Source organism: Anomalospiza imberbis, chromosome 17, assembly GCF_031753505.1.
Source record: "Anomalospiza imberbis isolate Cuckoo-Finch-1a 21T00152 chromosome 17, ASM3175350v1, whole genome shotgun sequence".
Taxonomy (NCBI): domain Eukaryota; kingdom Metazoa; phylum Chordata; class Aves; order Passeriformes; family Viduidae; genus Anomalospiza; species Anomalospiza imberbis.
The window spans coordinates 702,654-729,997 of NC_089697.1; the positions used below are offsets into that span (position 1 = coordinate 702,654).

The 27,344-nt window shown below is 54.1% G+C and overlaps 1 protein-coding gene across 1 annotated transcript; it reads right to left on the reverse strand.

Moving 5' to 3' along the window:
* Positions 1–27,344, reverse strand: LOC137484407 (centrosome-associated protein CEP250-like). The gene is made up of 30 exons (XM_068208281.1): positions 27,330–27,344; positions 26,335–26,382; positions 25,953–26,185; positions 25,352–25,505; positions 23,847–24,037; positions 22,414–22,541; positions 22,066–22,235; positions 21,145–21,321; positions 20,832–20,846; positions 20,395–20,529; positions 19,975–20,118; positions 19,232–19,512; positions 18,320–18,479; positions 17,500–17,743; positions 16,719–16,873; positions 15,434–15,775; positions 14,586–14,776; positions 13,160–13,287; positions 12,812–12,981; positions 11,891–12,067; positions 11,578–11,592; positions 11,150–11,284; positions 10,730–10,873; positions 10,003–10,283; positions 9,090–9,249; positions 8,210–8,513; positions 7,428–7,582; positions 6,143–6,484; positions 4,633–4,714; positions 1–128 (listed from the first exon to the last, which is right to left on the reverse strand). Exons 1-30 carry the CDS (start codon positions 27,342–27,344, stop codon positions 1–3), a joined length of 5,004 nt encoding a protein of 1,667 aa, XP_068064382.1.

Below are 27,344 nucleotides of genomic sequence, written 5' to 3' on the forward strand. Positions count from 1 at the left end.
TTAGCCAGTGGCAGGTCCCTCCTGGAGCCCTCTGGAGCCGGCTCTGCCCAACACGGGAGCAGCTTCTGGTGTCTTCTCATAGAGGGTCACCCTGCGGGCCCCTGCTACCCGGATGTGACCACGCAAACCTGCGACAAGGATGATGAGGCAGTACCAAAGGGAGCATGGGGTTCTCAAGAAAAGCATGAGGTAGGGGAAGCAGCAAGAGGAGCTTAAAAGTTTCAAGGAGCTGGAGTCATTGCCATAGGCCCAGAGACCATCACCAAAGTCCCAGTGTGACTCTGCTGGTATGAGGCCAAGGACATGGCCTGCCCCTGGGCCAGGGCAATCCCAAGCACAGACTCAGGCTGGGCAGGGCAGGGGTTGAGAGCAGCTCTGAGCAGAAGGACTGGGGCATGTTGGTGGACAGAAGTCCCAGTGTGCCCCAACCCCTTGCGCTGTCACCCAGAAAGCCCCATGTCCTGGGCTGGCCCCACAGAGTGGGCAGCAGGGGACAAGGGGGATTCTGCACCTCTGCCCTGCTCAGGTGAGACCCCACCTGCAGAGCTGCCTCCAGCCCTCGGGTCCAGCATCAGAAGGATGTGGAGCTGCTGGAGTGAGTCCAGAGAGGCCAAAGAGATGCTCCAAGGTCTGGAGCCCCTCTGCTCTGAGCCGAGCTGGGAGAGCTGGGAGTGTTCAGCCTGGAGAAGAGAAGGCTTCAGGGAGACCTTAGAGACATTTCCAATGCCTAAAGGGACTCTAAGAGAGCTGAGGGCTGACCTTGGACAAGGGCTTGGAACGCCAGGACAAGGGGAATGGCTTTCCACTGGCAGAGGGCAGGGTTAGAAGAAACTCTTCCCTGTGGGGATGGTAAGACACTGGCACAGGTTGCCCAGAGCAGCTGTGGCTGTCCCGTCCCTGCACGTGTCCGAGGCCAGGTTGGAGGCGGCTTGGAGCAACCTGGTCTGGTGGCAGGTGTCCCTGCCCATGGCGGGGGGTGGAATAGGATGAGCTTTGAGGTCTCTCCAGCCCAAACCAGTCGGGGATTCTATGCTGAGGTGAAACATCACCATAGTTGATGACAAATCCAGGGGTTGCCAAGCTGCCATGGCATCATGTCCATTGAGTGGTCCCTGGCAAGGTCAAAGGGCAGCTCCTGAGGAGACAGGGTCATCTGACTGGGCCAAAGCTGCAGAAGTGGGATGCCATCACTCAGTGCTGAAGGCTCACTGTCAGGTGCCCTGACCCTTGACCGGTAGAAGCTGGAGGCTCTTGTGCCTTCAAGGCGGGGCAGCCTGAGCACATGGCTTCTGCCTCTCCTGCCTGTGGTTCTCCCCTGTCTGGGCAAGGGATGCAAGCTGAGCTGAGGCTGGACATGACATCAGTGCGTGGCATGTCTGTCAGCCGCAGGGACCACAGAAATGGGGGTGGCTCCAGCCAGGAAGACGCATTGCTGCCACTCACCGTGACAGAAAACGTGGAAAACAGAAAGTGTTGGTTGCAAAATACAGCTTAAAGACTAACTAGCAAATGAGATAAAAGAATGTAAAAGTAGACAGACGGGATGTTGAACAGAGCTGGAAGCAGTGGAAAAACAGATTATAAGGCACCCAAGTGGGTTTTGTGGCAAAGTTATGTAACAAGAAACAACAGTGCATGCCCTAAGAGAAGTTCAAGGCAAGGGCACTTCCAGTTTTGAGGGCTCACTGTGAATATGACCACCAGAGACCTCTTTAGATGACCCTCCAAGACCATAAAGGGACTTCCAGCAAGAGGCAGAGGTGGGTAAAATAGTTCTATGAAAAGTAATGTTTATGTATGAGCTAGGAACTACCTTGTGATATGTATGATCATGGTGGAATAAACCCCCTGTTGTAAAGTTTCTTCGATTAGAGGAGACATTCTCTGCATATAAATATTAGTCATTAATCAACAGTAATGCTGGCTCCAGGGATGATCTGGAGTGGGTGGTGTCACCACAGCCTGGCCACTTCATACATCTGATCCAGCAGCACTGAGCCCGCTGGTTTGGGCGGTTTTCCCTTGGCCATTCACTCAGTCCATATCTCACCAGTCGGGCTGTAAGGGGACTGCGTGGCTGCTGAATGTTTTGCAATGTCGGGCAACACCATGCCTGGTCTCCCGTAATTTGCAGAGTCGCTCAGGTTGGCCAGGCACCATGTCCCTGTGCTAAATCTGTGCTGGCTGTTCCCAATGCCCTTCTCTCTCAGTTGCTTGAAAGGGTGTCCAGGAGGATTTGCTCCATCACTTTCCCAGGGATTCCAAAGCAGCTGATTAGCCTGTAGGTCTTCAGACCCTCCTTTGTGCCCATCTTTAAGACTGCTGTAGTTCTCAGGAAGTTCTCAGGAACCACCTGCACTGGCCAGGCTCTTCTGAAGACAATGGACAGCTGACGTAGCTTCCTCCAGTCCTTAGACCTGGTGTATGCCTGGCTTAAGATTCTAACTATTCTCCCTAACTATTCTCCCCCTTCCCTACTGCTGTGGCATATGAATGTGAGAGACACAAGCTAGAAGCAAGTGAATTGGGTTTATTGCAAAGTTAAGACATTATTTATACATTTTATTGTGAGAAACTGTGCTCAGCAGTTTGCTCAAAAGCGGTTGCAGGCCTGTAATAAATCCGTCCTTTTGACGGCTTGTTCTTCTTCTCACAAGGTTTACAGGCTTGACAATCAGGACGCCTTTCCAGTTTTCAGATCGTGTGTAATCAGCTTTCTTCCCCATTTCTCAGCATTCTTGCTCACATGATGCAGGGCAGGCTTCCTCTTAACTCCATAACTGCTTCCACAGCAATGTCTGTACACGCCCCCTGGATAACTTGATTCTTCTTCCACATCCCTCCTTTCTGAGATGAGGTTGGTCAGAAGTTTCCGGTTCACTTGATCTCCTATCACCCAGGGTTGTGATTCTGCTTTTCACTTCGCTAAGTTATTTTAAATTATGCCCTCAACCCTTGACCTTGTATGTCACACCAGTCTGGCACAGTTCCTCTGCAGGTGACCTCCACTGTCACCAACAACAGGACCTCTTTTCCTTTAGCCACTGCCAGTGAGAGGGAGCATGGATCATTACATTTTTTCCCACTTAAGATATGGAGCAGAAATCCCTGTTGTAAATCCTGCCAATTCTTTCTGAATTTGTGCATACAAGCAAAGATGCCTTGCACAGAATCTACCTTCTTGGAACCCTGGAGGTCAGTGGCACAAAGTCTAGCGGTGGAGCCTGGAGGACAATGCTGAGTCCAGTCCTTGCTGACACCTTTGTCAGTAAACTGGGTGATGGGGCCAGGGGGTGCCCTCCCACAAACCGGGAGCGGTGGCTGCTCTGCCAGAGAGAAGTGCTGCCATCCCGAGGGACAGTTCAACAAGGGTGACAGTTCTATGACAGGTGCTGAGTCCTGTCCTTGGGAAGGAACAACCACAGGCACCGGTATCTGCTGGGGGCCACCCGGTTGAAAAACTAAAGTTTGGCAGGGTCCTGCTGGACACCAGGATGCCCACGGGCCAGCAATGTGCTCCTGCAGCAATGCAGAACAGCGTCCTGGGCTGCACCGGGAGCTGCGACACAGCTGCTGGAGGGAGGGGATCCTTTCCCTCTGCTCCACAACAGTGAGGCCAGCCCTGGAGTGCTGGGCCCAGAGCTGGGCTGCCCAGTACAGGAGACAGGGACAGACTGGACAGAGTCCAGCACAGGGCCATGAAGGTGACGGAGGGACTGGAGCATCTCTGCCGTGAGGAGAGGCTGAGAGAGCTGGCACTGCCCAGCCTGGAGCAGAGCAGGCTCAGAGCATCTCATCCCTGGGGATAAATACCCGGGGGGAGGCTGCAGAGGGGACAGAGCCAGGGACATTCCAGGGGCCTCGGGCACCAAGTGACACACAGGAGGGGCTCTCTGAGCTCAGGAGGCACTTCTGCACTGGGAGGGTGGCCGAGCACTGGTGCAGGTGCCCAGGGAGGTGGTGGAGTCTCCATCCCTGGAGAGACTCAAAAGCCACCTGGACACATCCTGGGCAGCTGGCTCTGGGTGGCCCTGATGGAGCAGGGGCTGGGCAAGGTGACCTGCAGAGGTGCTTCCAGCCTCCCCCGGCCTGAGATTCTGGGACTCTGAGAATAATCAGGCTGCAGTTTCCTAAGGACAAATGACAAAGCTCCACACATGGCAGGTTTCTCCTGCTCTCACCAAAGTGGTTCATGTCACATGTCTCCCTTCTGCAGATTCCACCCTGGAGTGAGGATGCTTCTCAAGGTCATGCCTTGAGGCTGAGAGAAATGTTTGCCCGTGGTCCTTGCTTTGGGTGAGTAGCATCAATCTTCAAGAATTGGTTTTGCTGGCTTGACTAGAATTGCTACAATGTTGCTTCAAAACATAATGCACTATACTGGAAGTTATAGGTCTCTGTACTGGGTAGTAAATAACCCTGATAAAGATCTATTAGTTTAATCATGATCATCATAAACTCTTTATTTTTCTATAAATATATCTTTCATCCTATGGAACACAGTTGTGTAAAGGTTCAATTTCACCTATACTATCCTTTAAACATAAACTACTGACTAAGTCTAAGACTGCATCCAGCTGCACCCTGGCTCCTCTCTGAGTCGTTCAGGAAGCAAGGAGGTCCCTTCTGCACCTTGTGTCTCCTGCCTGCTCCCTGCATAGCTCTCCAGGTGGTCCTGTCGGTCTTGGGCCAGCTGTGACTGCAGCAGGGACACCTGAAAGAGGCACAAGGCCCGGCTCAGACAAGCCCACGCTGGCAGGAGCACCTGCAGCCCCACGGTACCGGCTCTCGGGGCAGACACAGCCTCCAACTCCAGCCCTCACCAACTCTCTGCCCTGGGGCAAGGGGAAGGGAAAAGGCTCCCACACAGAGCAGAGCTCAGATGATCAACAGGTCCAGTTCAAGGCTGGCAAAGCCTTCCCACGGACATCCCCCAGCCACCACAGGTCTGTTAGAGAGAGTTCCGAGGGGATTTAGGAACCCAACTCTGATTTCCAAATTTGGGCCACTGACCCCTTTCTCCACAGGCTGTGCATCAGCAGGAGGGCTGCTGCTTCCCTGAGCTACTGGAGGAGTCTTCTGTTGTAGAAATCGACGATTTCGATAGGCAGGCTTGTGGACAGGAAACGTAAAGCAATCTGGGGGGAACACTCTCCTAAAAGTTCTGTTTCTTCTCCTTTCAGGTTCCACCTGCACGTTGGATGGGAGAGAGGGTCACAGAAACCTGTCAGCAAACACGGAGCAAAAAGACCTGTGGACATCATGGCAAGGAGATCTCTGCTCTGAGACCCTGAATTGCACTAGACAACACTGGGGGCAAAAAGCTCTTGCTGGGGGCTGTGCAAGAGAGGCCAGTGTGTGTGCGGGGACACAGGGCCAGGGAGGGAGGCAGCGGAGTGAAGGTGCCCTTGTGAAAGCCATGGGCTGCCCCAAGAGAGAGGACAAACAAAAGGGTGTGCCCACAGCAGGGACAGGGAGAGGCAAGGAAACAAGCAGAGGTCTCCAAAGCACTGCCTGGGCTAACGTGCCAAGTTCCAGAGGAGCCTGAGGCTCGGCAGAGGCAGTGAAAGCCCAATTTACCCGCTCGCCACTTCTGGGCTCAGTGGTTAATTCAGGCCTCTCTCTCTTCTCCTCTTCTAGTGATGCAATTGGTTGCTTGGATTCCAGGATGGTCCCTGAGCCACGTAACAGCTGTTCCACTTGTGCTCCAACAGCCTGCAGGGTATTTAGAGAGGAGATGATGCCCATATTTCAAACACCACAGAAGCTGTCCCTCAGGAATCTCCATCTCAGGAAGCATCCTCGAAGCACCAGCAGTGCAGCTGCTCTTCAGCCCTCTCAGTACAAAACTCAGCTGGGTTTAGTGCATCCCTCTGCTCACCTGCTCCATTACTTCCCACACCAAATCCAAACCCCCATGTGTTGCATGGGCACAGGAAAAGCAGCTCCCCATGCCTAGCTTTTGGCCTGGAGCAGACTGGAACAGTAAGCTCCAGAGCTGGAGCAGTCTTTCTGGGCGAGCCAGGAAACAATCTGGCAGTCAATGGTCTCTGGCTGGAGCCAGGCAGACAGACAAGGCTGCCTGCTGCAGCCCGGGCTGCTTTACCCAAGCAGGCCTGGACTGACAGGGATAGAGACCCACCTCTTCATGGGAAACAGCACTGGAATAATTCAGGGACCCTGGAGTGGACTTAAGGTCAATGCCAGTGCCTGCCTGGATACCAGACTTTCCCTTCAGGATGTACAAGTGTTTCATCAGAGTCCCTTTGGCAATTTCACTTTTCTTCAGTGCAGCACTCAGTACTTGGGTGTTCTCTCTCCATTTCTTCAAAGAAGCAGCCCCATGCTCCAACTCTTCCTGCTCGCCTTCTCTCTCCACTTCCCATTCTTGAGTATTTTCCTTATGATATCTTAACTCATCTGCATGCATTTCATTCTTCTCTTCCACATCTCTCATGTGCTGCTGGTTCAATTCCTGTCCATGCTGCCAAAACAGGGAGAAAAAGGGTCACTCATTCACCCCCTCGGTTTGCTTTTCAGACCAGATCTGGACTCCTGCTGCAGGGGCAGGCACTGGCTGCCCCTCTCTCTCTGCCCCTCGGGATGCTGCAGACCTTTGCTGGTCTTCCCCCCTTGATACCGCTCCTTCCCTCAGCCTGTCCCAGCTTCCTTTCTGCCCTTCCCCAAGCTCTTGCAGCCCCACTCCAGTGCTCCTCTGGGGAGGAGCTGCCAGAACTGCAGCCAGGATTTCAAGTCCATGCTAAGCAGGATTTAGGCAGTGCCACGAGGATGTGCTCTCCATCAGGGAGGAAGGGAAGAGCAAACACCGCCAGCATTTCCTTCCCTGGGCTTGGGCTGACAGCAGTGGTTTTCCAGCTCTGCTGTGTAGAGTTTCCATGGCTCCATCCCCGAGAGCCCCACTGCCCTCTCTTGGAGCAGCAATGGCCAGATCCCTCTGTCATCCTCTGCTGCCACTCAGGACGAGTTCTCCCCTTGCAGGCACACGTCCTGGTGTGGATCAGCACTTGGCTTTCCTCTCTTCTCTCCCCACTGGCTGCTCTCAGATGGCCAAGGCCAAACACCTTTCTATTCACAGCAAACTTGGTCTTCTCACCCCTCCTTCCAGATCCAGATATTTAGGAATCTGGACGTGGGTTTGGACACGAGGAATTCCCCAAAGCATGCAATGTCCATAGAGGCAGTGTGGACATTGAGGACTAAAGCTTCTAGGGCACAGAAGCCCAGCATGGAGGAAAATCAGCAGGCTCAGCATTAACTGGCTTTGACATGACTACAACATCTTCTCCTCCTTATTCAGAAGAACGCAGTTGGAGAAGTTTAACTGGAAAAAGGTGCTCCTTAGAACTATTAACTGAATGTGCAAACACAGCTAGGAAATGGCCCTTTGTGGCATCCGCCAATCTCACCAGCACATCCATCCTTTCCTTCTGCAGGCTCTCCAATTTCCTCTGCAGAGATGCCACCTCCTGACGAAGAGTCACAGCCTCTTCCTGCCTTTCACAGGCCTCTTTCTCCAGGGCAGTTTCTCGAGAGGTGTGCTTGACTGCTGCCTCCCACAAATCTGCAGCAGGGAGGGGGAAGGAACAGGAGAAAGGAGAAGGGGAAAAGCAAAGCAAAGGCAAACTGATGTGCATCCTGCAGAGACAACAGCACTGTCTTCTCTGCCTGCCTCAGTGTGCCAGGCCCTGAGCCCACAAGGGCTCCAAATCTGACAGAAATGAAGGAAATTTGCAGGCAGAGAAAAAAGCAGGAATGAAAGGGGCAAGGTTCAGAGGGACAGGAAAGTGTGTTTGCTCTAGGCCTTGTGCAGAGTGAGCAATCCAAGAGAGACAAAGGTGAGGGGATGCCTGTGCAGCCCTGCTCCAGAGAGGCCAGTAGCCTGGAGGCTCTGGCAGGGCCTGGAGTTTGGGGGAATCGAGCTGAGGCATCCTCCTAAAGCTCCTTAGCACAGACACGGCACCTGGAAGGCTCCAGCTGTGCACGGGATCAGCCATGGCACAGCCGGATGGCACTGCCAGCCACAGCATCTTTCTCAAGAAAAAGCTTTCACTGGCACTTGGATGGATAAATCTCCTGCTGGTTGTTTTTCCCCTCTGCCATCTCTGGGCACTTTTCCTCTGCGAGCCATCAGCGAGATCCCCGCAGGTGAGGCAGGATGGGGCAGTGGGTGGGAGAGGAGAAGCTGTACCTTGCTCACTTTGCTCCAGCTGTTTCAGCAGCTCCTGATTGTGGGCTCTGAGATGGTCCCTCTGAGCCTGTGTCTTCCTCAGCTCCAGCTCCACGTCCTTACACTGTATGGCCATGGCCTCTGCTCTTTCCTCAGAGCTCTGGAGCCTCACACGCAGCTCAGACACCTCAGCCTCCAGCACGTCCACAGAGTCCCTCAAAGCCCATTCGCCTGCTCGAGACTCCTCAAACGTCTGCAGCAGCTGCTTCTTTCGAGTTGTTTGGGAAGCCTCCATCTGCAGCACTGTGTCCTGCAGGGCCTGCATCTGGAGGATGGATGCACAGAGCCTCAGGGACAGGGCTGCTCCTGAGGCTGCAGAGTGGGCCGCAGGGAGAGCAGCAAAGAAGAAATGATTTCAGGCAAAAACCATGCCAAAACCAAAAGGCAGAAAAGCAAGGATCCCAAAGGAGACCAATGTAGAGAAAAGAGGGAAAGGGAGGCAATGGGCATCCTTGAGGCTGCAGCTCTGAACAGCAGCTGAGATGGCTGCGCTGGAAGTGCCCTGCCCAGCCTGCCATAGCCACCTCTGTGTCCCCACATTGCTCAGTGCCCGGCACAGGCACCAACTCTGTCTGGGACAACACTGCTAACTGAGGGACACAGAGGCTCCAGAGGAGTCTGCTGCTGCTCCCCTCCCAGATTTCCTGCTGGGAGCCGGGAGAGAACGGTGCAAAACTTGGGCAGCAGACAGCAGATCCAGCCTCGGCCTCAGGGTGCAGCAGCAGCCCCGGGCAGAAGACGGCAGCTGTGCGTGCTGCTGGGAGGGGAAAGAGGTTGGGGCCTCCAAGGCAAAGGTGCTGTTGTGTGTCCCTGGAGAAGAGGATGCCACTGCACAGCTTACCTGGGTGTTGAGCTCCCGCAGTTGTCCAGCGCGGTGAGAAGAGAGCTGCTCTGCCTGCTGAAGAGCAGAGTGATACTGAGACACCTGATAGTTCAGCAGCAGGTTCTGTTTTTCCAGAGTTCTGAGGTGCTGGTTCTTCTCCTCCAGAGACACTATCAGCCTAGAAGGGAAGCAAGCAACTCATTGCTACACGGTATCAGATTTTATAAACTCTCAGGACTTGCAGCACCTCAGGGAAAAACTCCTCTGTCTGATGAGGTCTGTCTAAACAACTTGGCTGTTTGTTCTCCCTGCAGTCAAAGCCCAGCATGTGCCTACTCTGCTTTTGGCCCTAAAAGAACAGGGAGTTCCTGCCTACATGCCCTACCTTCTTTTTGAGGTGGGAATGTGAATACAAACCTAACAAAGTCTTGCAATGAAGACGCCCTCCAGGCACCGGGGCACATTTTATGAGGAACCATGCAACAGAGCCGCTCTTGTTGCTGGGCTGCCTCCGAGGGCAATCTGGCCTAGATCAGCAATCAGGGCCTTCAGATGGTTCTGCCCAGAAAAAGCATCAGAGGCCAGGCTGATCCACATCCCAGAGGCTTCAAGTTACAGGACCCAAGGTGGAGCTGATGGATGTATCCAGCTCCTTACAATGCAGCTCGGGCAGTGTCAACACGCCCACCTAAAAACACAATACCCCCTAGAGGGAAAGAGCTACCCCCAAATCCTTTCTCTGCAGAAAAACTCTGTTTGAAGTCTTAAAAGTAAAGAAAATGAAAGACAACATCCAGACAAGGAGAAGTGTCTGCACGGAGAGTTCAGAATCTGCCACTTAGGAAATGCTGCCAGAGCCCCTGGCAGGTGCAAAGAGGGCAAAGAGGGAATCCATTCACCACAATGCAGAGTCCCACAGGCTTTCATTTACCTGGCTTTTTCACTCTCTAGGACATCCACCGAAGCCTGCAATTCTGAATTTTGCTGAGCCACTTCTTCCCAGCGATTCCTTTCCCTCTTCAAGGACTCCACATGCACTTGCAGCTCCTTGTTCAGATTTTCTGCCTCCTCCAGGATCTTCTGGACGTGTTCAACCTCCGACAGCTTCTGCCTGGACTCTTCCTGGGCCTCCCTCACCTCTTGCTGGGCTCTCTGGACAGTCGTTTCCCGGGACTCTCGGGAGGCTGCCAGCTGAGATGTCAACTCTCCCACCTCCAGTCAAAGGGAACAAAGCAGTCAGGGGCTGCAGCCACAGCTTGTCACTGTCAGCCACAGCACAGGCTGAGAGGAAAGGCAAAGGACAACTTTCCATTTCTCCCTGTCCTGAGAGCACCAGATTCACACTGGATATGGACAACTTGTTTCAGTCTCTAAGTGGCCCACCACCAAGGGCACCTGAAAAAGCACCTCCCAAACCAAGGCTGGCAAGGAGAGGCCAGCAGGAATCCATGCTGATGGTTGCTGGCCAACAGCCCAGAGGACTAGCCCAGCTGTCCAGAGCAGCAGCTGAGATTCAGCAGAGCACTGTGTGTCCTACAGAGCAGCTGCCATGGAGCCCCCAGAGCCCGAGACAGCCCCAGGGATCACCCCACCAGCTGCTGCAAGAAGGCCACAGACCCCTCGCTGCATGGCTGCCGTGCCAGTGCTGTTTCACTCACCTGCTTTTGTAGAGCCTCCCTCTGCTCAAGGAGCAGATTCATTTCCTCTTTGAGGCCGTGTAGCTCTTCCTTGTGCCTCCTCTGCACTGCCTGGACTTCACTGCGAGCTTCCTGCAGCTCAGCTTGCAGATTTGCCTTGATGGTCTGGCAACAAAATGCAGAGCAACTTCCTGGGACCTGCCCTCAGGCTCAGCTTGTTCCACGTGCTGCCTCAAAATCCCATTCCTTCAGCTGCTTCTTTTGGCTTCTCTAGCCAGCTCTGCTTCCACTGCAAGCCTTCCTTCCTGGGGCTGAGCTCTGGAGCTTACCAGGCTCTGTGCTCCCAGGGCCTGAAGCAGCCCTTGCCTCCTCAGTCCCAGGAGCTGCCTTTTGTGCCCTTGTCCCTGCCCTGCCCTCTGTTGCCTGCCTACTCACACTTACCTGCCCCTTCTCTTGCAGCTCTTTCACCTCCTGCCTGAGCTGCTGGACCTGCTGGTGGGCTCGGCTGAGCTCTCCCTGAGTCTGGAGCAGTGCCTCTGATAAAGCACTCTTCTCCTTCTGCTCTTCCAGCAGCACCTGCACCGAGGGAAAGAGCAGAGGGTTTCACACTTCTCCTGCAGCATCCATGTGGCAGAGGCAGACTGATGGGTTCACGTGCTCTCACAGCACTCGGCTGCTGCTCCCCTGGGCCACTGCCTGCCCCGGGGCCAACACAGCTTCCCAGGAAGTGACTTAAAACACAGCCCAGAAGACATCTCTGGGTTACTGTTCAGAAATACTCCAGGCAAGTCTTTAAAAAGATTTTTCTCTTGTCAGTGTTGCTGCTGCACCCTCCCCGTTCCCACATAAGAAAAGAGCTACAAACTCACTTTGGCTGTGAACACCTACCAGTACACACCAAAAGGGGAGCGGAAAGAGAACAGCGAAGGTACCCTGAGGTACATCTTAGAACAACAGAGCACAAGAGCAGCACAAAGATCTCAGCTGATAGCTGATGTTTCTGCCTGGCTTCCTATGAAAGGGCTCATTGCTGGTCCCAAAGACAGCCCCGTTCAGCTTTCACCTCCCCCAGTTCAATGTAGAAGACATGGAGGGCATGCTCCACACAGCCCCATGTCCTGCCATCTCCCACAGCTCCAGCCTTGCAAAAAATCACACCAGTTCTCCTCTCTCAGTCATTACCTGTCGCTTGGCATTTTCAAATCTCCTTAGTTCTTCTTGTTGGGCCAGCAGGGTGGCATCTTTCTGCCTCATCTCAAACAGCACCTTCTTGTGCTCCTGCTCTCTCTCTGCCTTCTCTTTTTCCCATTGCTCCAGCGTCTCCTGCATCTCTGCACGGTGCCTTTCGCGCTCACTTGCCTGAGGAGGGGAGGAGAAATTTGCAAGATGAAGTCCCAGGCAAGCTCCCTGCTGAAAAAGGTGAAGCTTCATCCCTCCCACAACCCCCAACCGGAAAAGACAACAGCACTCCAGAAACCGTGTCCTGTCATGGAATTCAAAAGGAGGCTCAGCAGGTGCAAGAATCACAGACTCGTGGAATCTCTTCTGTTGGCAAAGACCTTCCCAAGCGTTGAGTCCAAGTGCTCAGAAAAGGAGGTGTCACCTTCCCTTCCCTGACACCCCAGTCACAAGGACTGAAGGACCAGGGACAAGGGGCCTGTTCCCTTTGCTTCCAGCCCAAAGCTAATCCCTCTGTCCACCATGGAAGCACAGCAAGAAAGGAACCGAGTTCCCACGCCTGCAGCCAGCAGCACTGTTGGCATCTGCTCCATGCCGGCAAGTGCTCCACGCTGGCATCTGCTCCGTGGCAGGTGGGACTCAGGGACAATCCTGCCCTGGGCTGCCACGCTTTGGGTGGGCACTGCCCAACCTGCTCTGGAACTCCTCTTACGCCCTCACTGAAGCTGTGGCTGCATTTACTGTCCCAGCACCATCCTGGGGGCTCTCAGGCACCTCCAAGTCCAAGCTGCTGCCTCTGCTGCCCGGTCCAGCAGCGGGAGGCCTTGGCAGAGGATTGCTGCCCTTTCACACCCTCAGGCTCTGCTTGTGCTAAACCAACCCACAGGGCTGGCTTGGACACTCCAGAAGTGTACTGTCCCCTACCAGGTCTTGCAGGAGCTTCTTTATTTCCAGTTGCTGAGCAGTTCCCTGAAGCCTGAGGCTTTCATGATGCTGCTGCTCTGCCTGCAGGAGCTGTTGAGCTGTGTCTTCCCGTTCCTGCCTCCTGAGAGATCTCTCTGCTTCCAGCTCATCTTGCAGGCACTTCACTTCTCCTACAAACACGACCAACAGCAAGAGTCAGAGTCTTTACTGACTTTACTGACCTCAGGCCCTTTCAGTGCCACCAAGCCCCACCACTCCTCAGAAGCTCTGTGGACAGAGGCAGCTTTACAGGGTGCTTAGTTCTCTAGGCAGGGGCAGCACCACAAACAAAGCACACGAGGTTCTCACCTTCTATCACCTCCTTGGCCTGTGTGACTGTGAGCACTTGAGCCTCCAGATGGTTCCTGGTGGTCTCCAGCTGAGATATCTGCTGCTGAGCAGCACTCAGCCTGGATTCCAGGCTCTCCTTTGCTGACCTATGAGTTGCACATACGGAGAGACATGAGTTGCTTGCTCCAGACACCCACAGCTGGGTATTCCAGGACAACGTGGCTCAAGATCCCCACACCTGAGTATGGGAAATGGGCCACGTGGAAACTCGCCCAGACAAGGCACATTTGTGCCATCTCAACAGCAGAGCAGGGCCCTCTGAGGGACTGCCCAGGCCTTCCCTATGGCCTGACATAGCACAGACAGCCCAGCCCAACTTGGCCTCAACAGCCAAACCTTCAGTTGCTGATCCTGATCTATGACACTGGCTAGCTGTGTCCAAACAGGCTGGGGCGACGAGCAAAAGCCCAGCCTCTGCTCACAGCCCTTCTCTCATCAGCACTTCCAAGCTTCTCTGCAGGGGGACACAACAGACTCTTGTCCTTGCTGACTGCTGACTTTTTAATGCTCTTGATAATGGACATAAAGGTCCATCATCTTCCAGACACCCTGTATTTATGTGGCTTCAGAACTACTTTGCGTGACACGGTAAAATCTCATGGTCATCTCATAGCAGCACTTGTAAAAAATCAGGACGCCCTTTTGTCTGAACAACAACTACCTGAATGCAGAGACTGCAGTTTAAACTCTTGCAAGGTCATGGAGTAGACTTGCCACCTTTATTTTAGTGTTGTGGGCCAAGCAGGCAGTAGCCCGAGGCACTTGTCCTTCTTTACAGAGTGAGAGGGACCATCCAAAGGGAGGTTGGCAGGTTTGGCAGCTGGGTGCCCATCAACAATCAGCAAGAATCCCCAGAGGCTGTTGAGAATTCCAAAGAGCTTTCCCTGCTGCTCTCCAGCCAGCTCTAGGGCCTGTCCCACACTTCTCAAGAGTGTGCTTGGAAGCAGAAAGCCCTCAAGATTTTCAGCAGGAGCCTCTGGCTTCCCCCTGAATGGCAGTGTGCTACCCCCAACGTGCCAAGGTCGGAGCCTGGAATGCTGAAGACGAAGCTTCAGTTCTGAAGATCAGGATCATGTCAAGCTACTTGCTAAGGAATGAGGGACGTTCAATGCCCAGAAGAAGAAACCAAAGCCAAGAGAAACCTGAGGTTTCACTCAGCATCTGCATGGTTTAACTACTACTCAGTTCAGGGCTGGGTGGATTGCTTTGGACTTCCCACAGGAGTGTGCTCGGCAGCACAAACAGGAGCCCAAGAGAGCTTTGCTGGCTTTAGGTGTCAGAAAAAGAACCTTCACATTGTGGCATATTTTTGTTCTTGGGACTCTTCCATATTCTGTCCATGGAATGTAAATAGATCTGAAAAGGTTATGCTCCCTGCCTTTACCTGGTCTCCTCCAGCTGCCTGGAAAGGTCTTGTTGGAGCCACTCCATGGCTGCCAGTCGGCCCTCAAGGTCAGCCTTCTGGCCCAGCAGCTCCTGCTCTCGGCACACCTGGGCCAGTGCGTGCCCTTGGCCAGAGGATTCCGGGCCCAGCTGCTCCAGAGAGCAGCTCGATGAATCTTGCTCCTGGGAAACCTGGAAGTGGGACAAGGTACAGCTCGAGCCCTTCCTCGGGAGGCCTGTGCAGAGCCAGCCAGTGGCACCTCACAGGCAGCCAGAGGACAAGGAGCACCTGTGCTCTGGGCTCAAAGTTTCACAGCATCTGCCCTATGCAGCTCTGATAGCCGGGGCTGCCAAAAGCCTCTGGCACTGTTACCTTGGAAGTGCTGTGTCAGGCCCTGCTGGCTTGCCTGGGACCAGACAGCTCCTTCCCAACAAACATCCCCACTCCAAACTCCGTGTTGTCACCCAAAAATACTGCATCTTCTACAACTGGCAATACCATTTACTCTAAGCACCAGGAGTGCAGCTGATTTTCAGCCATTGGTCCACTTTAGTCCATCACTCAGTTTAGTCCATCCCTCTGCTCACCTGCTCCATTACTTCCCACACCAAATCCAAAGCCCCATTTGTTGCATGGGCACAGGAAAAGCAGCTCCCCATGCCCAGCTTTTGGCCTGGAGCAGATTGGAACAGTAAGCTCCAGAGCTGGAGCAGTCTTTCTGGGCGAGCCAGGAAACAATCTGGCAGTCAATGGTCTCTGGCTGGAGCCAGGCAGACAGACAAGGCTGCCTGCTGCAGCCCGGGCTGCTTTACCCAAGCAGGCCTGGACTGACAGGGATAGAGACCCACCTCCTCATGGGAAACAGCACTGGAATAATTCAGGGACCCTGGAGTGGACTGAAGGTCAATGCCAGTGCCTTCCTGGATACCAGACTTTCCCTTCAGGATGTACAAGTGTTTCATCAGAGTCCCTTTGGCAATTTCACTTTTCTTCAGTGCAGCACTCAGTACTTGGGTGTTCTCTCTCCATTTCTTCAAAGAAGCAGCCCCATGCTCCAACTCTTCCTGCTCGCCTTCTCTCTCCACTTCCCATTCTTGAGTATTTTCCTTATGATATCTTAACTCAGCTGCATGCATTTCATTCTTCTCTTCCACATCTCTCATGTGCTGCTGGTTCAATTCCTGTCCATGCTGCCAAAACAGGGAGAAAAAGGGTCACTCATTCACCCCCTCGGTTTGCTTTTCAGACCAGATCTGGACTCCTGCTGCAGGGGCAGGCACTGGCTGCCCCTCTCTCTCTGCCCCTCGGGATGCTGCAGACCTTTGCTGGTCTTCCCCCCTTGATACCGCTCCTTCCCTCAGCCTGTCCCAGCTTCCTTTCTGCCCTTCCCCAAGCTCTTGCAGCCCCACTCCAGTGCTCCTCTGGGGAGGAGCTGCCAGAACTGCAGCCAGGATTTCAAGTCCATGCTAAGCAGGATTTAGGCAGTGCCACGAGGATGTGCTCTCCATCAGGGAGGAAGGGAAGAGCAAACACCGCCAGCATTTCCTTCCCTGGGCTTGGGCTGACAGCAGTGGTTTTCCAGCTCTGCTGTGTAGAGTTTCCATGGCTCCATCCCCGAGAGCCCCACTGCCCTCTCTTGGAGCAGCAATGGCCAGATCCCTCTGTCATCCTCTGCTGCCACTCAGGACGAGTTCTCCCCTTGCAGGCACACGTCCTGGTGTGGATCAGCACTTGGCTTTCCTCTCTTCTCTCCCCACTGGCTGCTCTCAGATGGCCAAGGCCAAACACCTTTCTATTCACAGCAAACTTGGTCTTCTCACCCCTCCTTCCAGATCCAGATATTTAGGAATCTGGACGTGGGTTTGGACACGAGGAATTCCCCAAAGCATGCAATGTCCATAGAGGCAGTGTGGACATTGAGGACTAAAGCTTCTAGGGCACAGAAGCCCAGCATGGAGGAAAATCAGCAGGCTCAGCATTAACTGGCTTTGACATGACTACAACATCTTCTCCTCCTTATTCAGAAGAACGCAGTTGGAGAAGTTTAATTGGAAAAAGGTGCTCCTTAGAACTATTAACTGAATGTGCAAACACAGCTAGGAAATGGCCCTTTGTGGCATCTGCCAATCTCACCAGCACATCCATCCTTTCCTTCTGCAGGCTCTCCAATTTCCTCTGCAGAGATGCCACCTCCTGACGAAGAGTCACAGCCTCTTCCTGCCTTTCACAGGCCTCTTTCTCCAGGGCAGTTTCTTGAGAGGTGTGCTTGACTGCTGCCTCCCACAAATCTGCAGCAGGGAGGGGGAAGGAACAGGAGAAAGGAGAAGGGGAAAAGCAAAGCAAAGGCAAACTGATGTGCATCCTGCAGAGACAACAGCAGTGTCTTCTCTGCCTGCGTCAGTGTGCCAGGCCCTGAGCCCACAAGGGCTCCAAAGCTGACAGAAATGAAGGAAATTTGCAGGCAGAGAAAAAAGCAGGAATGAAAGGGGAAATGTTCAGAGGGACGGGAAAGTGTGTTTGCTCTTGGCCTTGTGCTGAGTGAGCAATCCAAGAGAGACAAAGGAGAGGGGATGCCTGTGCAGCCCTGCTCCAGAGAGGCCAGTAGCCTGGAGGCTCTGGCAGGGCCTGGAGTTTGGGGGAATCGAGCTGAGGCATCCTCCTACAGCTCCTCAGCACAGACACGGCACCTGGAAGGCTCCAGCTGTGCACGGGATCAGCCATGGCACAGCCGGATGGCACTGCCAGCCACAGCATCTTTCTCAAGAAAAAGCTTTCACTGGCACTTGGATGGATAAATCTCCTGCTGGTTGTTTTTCCCTCTGCCATCTCTGGGCACTTTTCCTCTGCGAGCCATCAGCGAGATCCCCGCAGGTGAGGCAGGATGGGGCAGTGGGTGGGAGAGGAGAAGCTGTACCTTGCTCACTTTGCTCCAGCTGTTTCAGCAGCTCCTGATTGTGGGCTCTGAGATGGTCCCTCTGAGCCTGTGTCTTCCTCAGCTCCAGCTCCACGTCCTTACACTGTATGGCCATGGCCTCTGCTCTTTCCTCAGAGCTCTGGAGCCTCACACGCAGCTCAGACACCTCAGTTTCCAGCAGCTGCTTCTCTTGAGTTGCCTGGTGAGCTGTCTGCTCTATCTCTGCCAGCAGCTTGGCCTGGATCTGGAAGATGGATGCACAGAGCCTCAGGGACAGGGCTGCTCCTGAGGCTGCAGAGTGGGCCGCAGGGAGAGCAGCAAAGAAGAAATGATTTCAGGCAAAAACCATGCCAAAACCAAAAGGCAGAAAAGCAAGGATTCCAAAGGAGACCAATGTAGAGAAAAGAGGGAAAGGGAGGCAATGGGCATCCTTGAGGCTGCAGCTCTGAACAGCAGCTGAGATGGCTGCGCTGGAAGTGCCCTGCCCAGCCTGCCATAGCCACCTCTGTGTCCCCACATTGCTCAGTGCCCGGCACAGGCACCAACTCTGTCTGGGACAACACTGCTAACTGAGGGACACAGAGGCTCCAGAGGAGTCTGCTGCTGCTCCCCTCCCAGATTTCCTGCTGGGAGCCGGGAGAGAACGGTGCAAAACTTGGGCAGCAGACAGCAGATCCAGCCTCGGCCTCAGGGTGCAGCAGCAGCCCCGGGCAGAAGACGGCAGCTGTGCGTACTGCTGGGAGGGGAAAGAGGTTGGGGCCTCCAAGGCAAAGGTGCTGTTGTGTGTCCCTGGAGAAGAGGATGCCACTGCACAGCTTACCTGGGTGTTGAGCTCCTGCCTTTGTCTTCTATGCTCAGAACAGAGCTGCTCTGCCTGCTTAAGAGCAGAAAATAACCGAGATACGCGATTGTTCAGCAGCAGGTTCTGTTTTTCCAGAGTTCTGAGGCGCTGGTTCTTCTCCTCCAGAGACACTATCAGCCTAGAAGGGAATATGCAACTCATTGCTACACGGTATCAGATTTTATAAACTCTCAGGACTTGCAGCACCTCAGGGAAAAACTCCTCTGTCTGATGAGGTCTGTCTAAACAACTTGGCTGTTTGTTCTCCCTGCAGTCAAAGCCCAGCATGTGCCTACTCTGCTTTTGGCCCTAAAAGAACAGGGAGTTCCTGCCTACATGCCCTACCTTCTTTTTGAGGTGGGAATGTGAATACAAACCTAACAAAGTCTTGCAATGAAGACGCCCTCCAGGCACCGGGGCACATTTTATGAGGAACCATGCAACAGAGCCGCTCTTGTTGCTGGGCTGCCTCCGAGGGCAATCTGGCCTAGATCAGCAATCAGGGCCTTCAGATGGTTCTGCCCAGAAAAAGCATCAGAGGCCAGGCTGATCCACATCCCAGAGGCTTCAAGTTACAGGACCCAAGGTGGAGCTGATGGATGTATCCAGCTCCTCACAATGCAGCTCGGGCAGTGTCAACACACCCACCTAAAAACACAATACCCCCTAGAGGGAAAGAGCTACCCCCAAATCCTTTCTCTGCAGAAAAACTCTGTTTGAAGTCTTAAAAGTAAAGAAAATGAAAGACAACATCCAGACAAGGAGAAGTGTCTGCACGGAGAGTTCAGAATCTGCCACTTAGGAAATGCTGCCAGAGCCCCTGGCAGGTGCAAAGAGGGCAAAGAGGGAATCCATTCACCACAATGCAGAGTCCCACAGGCTTTCATTTACCTGGCTTTTTCACTCTCTAGGACATCCACTGAAGCCTGCAATTCTGAATTTTCCTGAGCCACTTCTTCCCAGCGATTCCTTTCCCTCTTCAAGGACTCCACATGCACTTGCAGCTCCTTGTTCAGATTTTCTGCCTCCTCCAGGATCTTCTGGACGTGTTCAACCTCCGACAGCTTCTGCCTGGACTCTTCCTGGGCCTCCCTCACCTCTTGCTGGGCTCTCTGGACAGTTGTTTCCTGGGACTCTCGGGAGGCTGCCAGCTGAGATGTCAACTCTCCCACCTCCAGTCAAAGGGAACAAAGCAGTCAGGGGCTGCAGCCACAGCTTGTCACTGTCAGCCACAGCACAGGCTGAGAGGAAAGGCAAAGGACAACTTTCCATTTCTCCCTGTCCTGAGAGCACCAGATTCACACTGGATATGGACAACTTGTTTCAGTCTCTAAGTGGCCCACCACCAAGGGCACCTGAAAAAGCACCTCCCAAACCAAGGCTGGCAAGGAGAGGCCAGCAGGAATCCATGCTGATGGTTGCTGGCCAACAGCCCAGAGGACTAGCCCAGCTGTCCAGAGCAGCAGCTGAGATTCAGCAGAGCACTGTGTGTCCTACAGAGCAGCTGCCATGGAGCCCCCAGAGCCCGAGACAGCCCCAGGGATCACCCCACCAGCTGCTGCTCTGCCATGGAAAAGCAAGAAGGCCACAGACCCCTCGCTGCATGGCTGCCATGCCAGTGCTGTTTCACTCACCTGCTTTTGTAGAGCCTCCCTCTGCTCAAGGAGCAGATTCATTTCCTCTTTGAGGCCGTGTAGCTCTTCCTTGTGCCTCCTCTGCACTGCCTGGACTTCACTGCGAGCTTCCTGCAGCTCAGCTTGCAGATTTGCCTTGATGGTCTGGCAACAAAATGCAGAGCAACTTCCTGGGACCTGCCCTCAGGCTCAGCTTGTTCCACGTGCTGCCTCAAAATCCCATTCCTTCAGCTGCTTCTTTTGGCTTCTCTAGCCAGCTCTGCTTCCACTGCAAGCCTTCCTTCCTGGGGCTGAGCTCTGGAGCTTACCAGGCTCTGTGCTCCCAGGGCCTGAAGCAGCCCTTGCCTCCTCAGTCCCAGGAGCTGCCTTTTGTGCCCTTGTCCCTGCCCTGCCCTCTGTTGCCTGCCTACTCACACTTACCTGCCCCTTCTCTTGCAGCTCTTTCACCTCCTGCCTGAGCTGCTGGACCTGCTGGTGGGCTCGGCTGAGCTCTCCCTGAGTCTGGAGCAGTGCCTCTGATAAAGCACTCTTCTCCTTCTGCTCTTCCAGCAGCACCTGCACCGAAGGAAAGAGCAGAGGGCTTCACACTTCTCCTGCAGCATCCGTGTGGCAGAGGCAAAGACTGATGGGCTCACGTGCTCTCACAGCACTCGGCTGCTGCTCCCCTGGGCCACTGCCTGCCCCGGGGCCAACACAGCTTCCCAGGAAGTGACTTAAAACACAGCCCAGAAGACATCTCTGGGTTACTGTTCAGAAATACTCCAGGCAAGTCTTTAAAAAGATTTTTCTCTTGTCAATGTTGCTGCTGCACCCCCCTCCCCCCCCGTTTCCACATAAGAAAAGAGCTACAAACTCACTTTGGCTGTGAACACCTACCAGTACACACCAAAAGGGGAGCGGAAAGAGAACAGCGAAGGTACCCTGAGGTACATCTTAGAACAACAGAGCACAAGAGCAGCACAAAGATCTCAGCTGATAGCTGATGTTTCTGCCTGGCTTCCTATGAGAGGGCTCATTGCTGGTCCCAAAGACAGCCCCGTTCAGCTTTCACCTCCCCCAGTTCAATGTAGAAGACACGGAGGGCATGCTCCACACAGCCCCATGTCCTGCCATCTCCCACAGCTCCAGCCTTGCAAAAAATCACACCAGTTCTCCTCTCTCAGTCATTACCTGTCGCTTGGCATTTTCAAATCTCCTTAGTTCTTCTTGTTGGGCCAGCAGGGTGGCATCTTTCTGCCTCATCTCAAACAGCACCTTCTTGTGCTCCTGCTCTCTCTCTGCCTTCTCTTTTTCCCATTGCTCCAGCGTCTCCTGCATCTCTGCACGGTGCCTTTCGCGCTCACTTGCCTGAGGAGGGGAGGAGAAATTTGCAAGATGAAGTCCCAGGCAAGCTCCCTGCTGAAAAAGGTGAAGCTTCATCCCTCCCACAACCCCCAACCGGAAAAGACAACAGCACTCCAGAAACCGTGTCCTGTCATGGAATTCAAAAGGAGGCTCAGCAGGTGCAAGAATCACAGACTCGTGGAATCTCTTCTGTTGGCAAAGACCTTCCCAAGCGTTGAGTCCAAGTGCTCAGAAAAGGAGGTGTCACCTTCCCTTCCCTGACACCCCAGTCACAAGGACTGAAGGACCAGGGACAAGGGGCCTGTTCCCTTTGCTTCCAGCCCAAAGCTAATCCCTCTGTCCACCATGGAAGCACAGCAAGAAAGGAACCGAGTTCCCACGCCTGCAGCCAGCAGCACTGTTGGCATCTGCTCCATGCCGGCAAGTGCTCCACGCTGGCATCTGCTCCGTGCCAGGTGGGACTCAGGGACAATCCTGCCCTGGGCTGCCACGCTTTGGGTGGGCACTGCCCAACCTGCTCTGGAACTCCTCTTACGCCCTCACTGAAGCTGTGGCTGCATTTACTGTCCCAGCACCATCCTGGGGGCTCTCAGGCACCTCCAAGTCCAAGCTGCTGCCTCTGCTGCCCGGTCCAGCAGCGGGAGGCCTTGGCAGAGGATTGCTGCCCTTTCACACCCTCAGGCTCTGCTTGTGCTAAACCAACCCACAGGGCTGGCTTGGACACTCCAGAAGTGTACTGTCCCCTACCAGGTCTTGCAGGAGCTTCTTTATTTCCAGTTGCTGAGCAGTTCCCTGAAGCCTGAGGCTTTCGTGATGCTGCTGCTCTGCCTGCAGGAGCTGTTGAGCTGTGTCTTCCCGTTCCTGCCTCCTGAGAGATCTCTCTGCTTCCAGCTCATCTTGCAGGCACTTCACTTCTCCTACAAACACGACCAACAGCAAGAGTCAGAGTCTTTACTGACTTTACTGACCTCAGGCCCTTTCAGTGCCACCAAGCCCCACCACTCCTCAGAAGCTCTGTGGACAGAGGCAGCTTTACAGGGTGCTTAGTTCTCTAGGCAGGGGCAGCACCACAAACAAAGCACACGAGGTTCTCACCTTCTATCACCTCCTTGGCCTGTGTGACTGTGAGCACTTGAGCCTCCAGATGGTTCCTGGTGGTCTCCAGCTGAGATATCTGCTGCTGAGCAGCAATCAGCCTGGATTCCAGGCTCTCCTTTGCTGACCTATGAGTTGCACATACGGAGAGACATGAGTTGCTTGCTCCAGACACCCACAGCCGGGTATTCCAGGACAACGTGGCTCAAGATCCCCACACCTGAGTATGGGAAATGGGCCACGTGGAAATTCGCCCAGGCAAGGCACATTTGTGCCATCTCAACAGCAGAGCAGGGCCCTCTGAGGGACTGCCCAGGCCTTCCCTATGGCCTGGCACAGCACAGACAGCCCAGCCCAACTTGGCCTCAACAGCCAAACCTTCAGCTGCTGATCCTGATCTATGACACTGGCTAGCTGTGTCCAAACAGGCTGGGGCGACGAGCAAAAGCCCAGCCTCTGCTCACAGCCCTTCTCTCATCAGCACTTCCAAGCTTCTCTGCAGGGGGACACAACAGACTCTTGTCCTTGCTGACTGCTGACTTTTTAATGCTCTTGATAATGGACATAAAGGTCCATCATCTTCCAGACACCCTGTATTTATGTGGCTTCAGAACTACTTTGCGTGACACAGTAAAATCTCATGGTCATCTCATAGCAGCACTTGTAAAAAATCAGGCCACCCTTTTGTCTGAAGAACAACTACCTGAATGCAGAGACTGCAGTTTAAACTCTTGCAAGGTCATGGAGTAGACTTGCCACCTTTATTTTAGTGTTGCGGGGCAAGCAGGCAGTAGCCCGAGGCACTTGTCCTTCTTTACAGAGTGAGAGGGACCATCCAAAGGGAGGTTGGCAGGTTTGGCAGCTGGGTGCCCATCAACAATCAGCAAGAATCCCCAGAGGCTGTTGAGAATTCCAAAGAGCTTTCCCTGCTGCTCTCCAGCCAGCTCTAGGGCCTGTCCCACACTTCTCAAGAGTGTGCTTGGAAGCAGAAAGCCCTCAAGATTTTCAGCAGGAGCCTCTGGCTTCCCCCTGAATGGCAGTGTGCTACCCCCAACGTGCCAAGGTCGGAGCCTGGAATGCTGAAGACGAAGCTTCAGTTCTGAAGATCAGGATCATGTCAAGCTACTTGCTAAGGAATGAGGGACGTTCAATGCCCAGAAGAAGAAACCAAAGCCAAGAGAAACCTGAGGTTTCACTCAGCATCTGCATGGTTTAACTACTACTCAGTTCAGGGCTGGGTGGATTGCTTTGGACTTCCCACAGGAGTGTGCTCGGCAGCACAAACAGGAGCCCAAGGCTCACGAGAGCTTTGCTGGCTTTAGGTGTCAGAAAAAGAACCTTCACATTGTGGCATATTTTTGTTCTTGGGACTCTTCCATATTCTGTCCATGGAATGTAAATAGATCTGAAAAGGTTCTGCTCCCTGCCTTTACCTGGTCTCCTCCAGCTGCCTGGAAAGGTCTTGTTGGAGCCACTCCATGGCTGCCAGTCGGCCCTCAAGGTCAGCCTTCTGGCCCAGCAGCTCCTGCTCTCGGCACACCTGGGCCAGTGCGTGCCCTTGGCCAGAGGATTCCGGGCCCAGCTGCTCCAGAGAGCAGCTCGATGAATCTTGCTCCTGGGAAACCTGGAAGTGGGACAAGGTACAGCTCGAGCCCTTCCTCAGGAGCCCTGTGCAGAGCCAGCCAGTGGCACCTCGCAGGCAGCCAGAGGACAAGGAGCACCTGTGCTCTGGGCTCAAAGTTTCACAGCATCTGCCCTATGCAGCTCTGATAGCCGGGGCTGCCAAAAGCCTCTGGCACTGTTACCTTGGAAGTGCTGTGTCAGGCCCTGCTGGCTTGCCTGGGACCAGACAGCTCCTTCCCAACAAACATCCCCACTCCAAACTCCGTGTTGTCACCCAAAAATACTGCATCTTCTGCAACTGCCACTTGGGAAACAAAATTATTATCTGGATATATTTCATTGCTGGACATTTTCAGGAAGATTTGTGAAAACAAATTTGCTTGCTGAATCAAGGGGAAATATACAGGATTTCCCCCTGCCACAACAAAACTCTCGTCTAAGTTTCTCCTCCTCACATATTCTACGCAGCTCTCTGCAAGGAGAGGATGCCTCGCCGGGAAATGGCTCTTGTGCTGAGCAGACATTTTGTGACTTGTGGACGCCTGCCTGATGTGGCCAAATCAGAACGTCTGCTGTGCATTTGCCCAACCTATCACATTCCCCAGAACTGAGACTGTCTGACAGAGACCATCAGAAACAAAGCCTTCTCTTGCAGCTATCCTGTAACACCCAATCTAAACCTCCTCTGGCACAGCTTGGGGCTGTTTCCTCTTGTCCTGTCCCTTGTTCCCTGGGAGCAGAGCCTGACCCTCACCTGGCTGCAGCTTCCTGTCACAGAGAGCTGTAGAAGGCAAGAAGGTGCCCCCTGAGCCTCCTTTTCTCCAGGCTGAGCCCCCCCAGCTCCCTCAGCTGCTCCTGGTCACACCTGTGCTCCAGACCCTTCCCCAGCTCCGATCCCCGTTTTAGAGGCTCTGTGGCTGCCCAAAGCAACACATTTTGCAGAAGCACGCAACACTTTGCTGATGAACACGCATATCCCTGGCTCATAAACGCATGTGCCGTCTTGAGCCAGGTGTGCACAGCAGTGTGCCCGTCTTCTCCTGCCAGCAACAGCATCTGGGCTGATCTGGCTGCCACAACTCCCCCTCCCACAGGTGCTGCCGAGCAATAAGGTGTTCAGAGCCGTGCTAACATCATCCCTCTCCTGCTGCAGCAGATCCCTCTGAAGCTGCAATTCCTCCAATGACTGCCTCTTGACTTCCAGCTCGCTCTGCAACAATGGGTCTTCTCCCTCGAGTGCAGCCAAGTCCTCCAGTGTAGAAGAAGGGGCAAGACGAGTTTTCAAGGGAAAACCAGTCTCATTTCCAAAACCAACCTCCATCCTGTCCTGCTGCTCTGCCTGTTCGGCCTGGGCTGATGCTTCCTTCCGCTGCTTGGTGTTCTTCAGATGCAGACACAAGGCTCCTGGCTCCGGGATTCCAGTGCATTGCAGCAGCATTTCCCTGGACTTCTCAAGGTTTGCACAGTCACTGCAGAGACAAGGCTCAGTCAGAAGAATCAAGAGGCCTGAAGAGTCAGCAATGCCATTTTCAGCTCTCCAGGATGGAGCTGGGGGCAGTGGGCTAAGGAAGACCTTGCTCTTTCCCTCCCAGGAAAATCCTCCAGAGGCTGCCTTCTTTCAGTGAGAAGCTATGGCTGGGCAGGGGCACTTAAAGAACAGAATTCAGGGAAGCAGCACGGCGAGGAGAAGGAATCTCCTATTCCAACATGGCTCTGCAGCTCCCAGACAGCCTTGGGAGTCACAGAAGAGCATGGAAAAACCAGACCGGACGATGCTCGAGGGCCACACTGAGGACTACACATGGTAGGCAGGTGACTTCTTCACCAGGGACTCCTCTGAACTCCCCGGCCTGGAAGCAGATTGTTTCTGGAATGCAGGAGGAGGAGGAGGAGGAGGAGGAGGAGGAAAGACTCACCTACTGATTTCTTCTAGCAGAGAGTCTATCAGCTGGCAGCGGCTTCTGATCCTCTGAGTTCTCTCCTCCATTTGATCAAAATGCCGCTGCATGCGCCCCCAGTTCTCTGTAGCTTCCCGAACCCATTCAAAAGGATGCTGTTCATCAGTGGATGTCAGAGTTGAGAGGATGTTCCCAGGATTGTCGGTGCAGATGATGGAATTGGCCATGCTGTCACTGTCGCCTACCAGCGCCTGAAAGCCCACATCCAGCTGTTAGTCAGGTGTTCTGTTCCCATTCCAAAGCAGCACTGAGATACCTCTTTTCTGATCCCACAAGAACCAGCATCCATTCATGGAGAACCAGTTTCAAAATGCCAGCCAGCTCAGCACACTTTACTCACCTCAGGGGCTCCGGAGGAACGTCCCTGCTGAGAAAGCCCTCGAGCTCCCTGCAAGAGCACGGGGAAGAGCACACTCAGACTGCATGGCTGCCCCTGAGGCAGTCGCCTCTGAGTGCCTCCCAGCCTGTCCCAGAGCACAGCAATTCCAGCTGAGCTCTTCCTCCCCTCCTTGGGAATATTTTCAGCCCAGTAGTTTGACAGCAGCAGAAATGAACATGCTGGAAGGTGTTTCATCACTTCTAAGAGCACCAGAAGGGGAGTTGCCCAGAGCCCCAGCCAGTCTGGCCTTGAACACTCCCAGGGATCCAGGGGCAGCCACAGCTTCTCTGGGAAACCTCAAGCCTGGGTGCCAGGGCCTCAGCACCCTCAGAGGGCAGAACTCCCTCCCAATATCCCATCCATCCCTGCCCTGTCTTGGTGGGAAGCTTTTGTCATTTGTCCTGTCCCTGCAGGCCTCTGGCTTAAGTCCATCTCCAGCTCTCATGCAGCCCTTTCATGCATTGGAAGGGGCTCTAAGGTCACCCTGGAACCTTCTCCAGGCTGGACAACCCCAACTCTTGCATCCTTTTCCCTTGCCACTGGTGCTCCAGCCCTTGGAGCATCTTCCTATCATGCTTGTGACCTCCTCTGGGCCACTAGGGATCATTTCAGAGATGTCTGGGAGAAACTCATTCTGGACTCTGGGAAGCACTGAGGCTGTGCTGTAATTTGGGTGAGGGGAAGGCAATGAAAAGCTGCTCCCTTGTTTGTGCCCACAGCCTCCAGTGGGACAAGGATGGAGGAGGAGATGTGGCTGTGCTCTGGGATGGCCAGGAGCCACCCATTCCCTCCCACACCTGTCCCCACAGCGAGCACCAAAGCTGCTGCCAGCTCCGGAACAGCCAACTGTTAATCCCTTGCTATTGCCAAAGGGAACTGTTCCCCGAGGCCCAGCCCAGGCCCTCCCAGGTCCCTGCTGGGCTTGGCACAAGGAGAGCAGTGGCTTTCTCACTCACCCGCCGGGTCTCCAT

Bases quoted from the DNA above. Each gene is read 5' to 3' on its own strand.
- LOC137484407 (XM_068208281.1), bottom strand. The intron at 25,506-25,952 runs GTGAGTCTTTCC...TTGTCTCTGCAG, and splicing joins CTGCTAGAAGAAATCAGTAG to TGACTGTGCAAACCTTGAGA. The intron at 17,744-18,319 runs GTAAGCTGTGCA...TCCATCTTCCAG, and splicing joins GGCAGGAGCTCAACACCCAG to ATCCAGGCCAAGCTGCTGGC.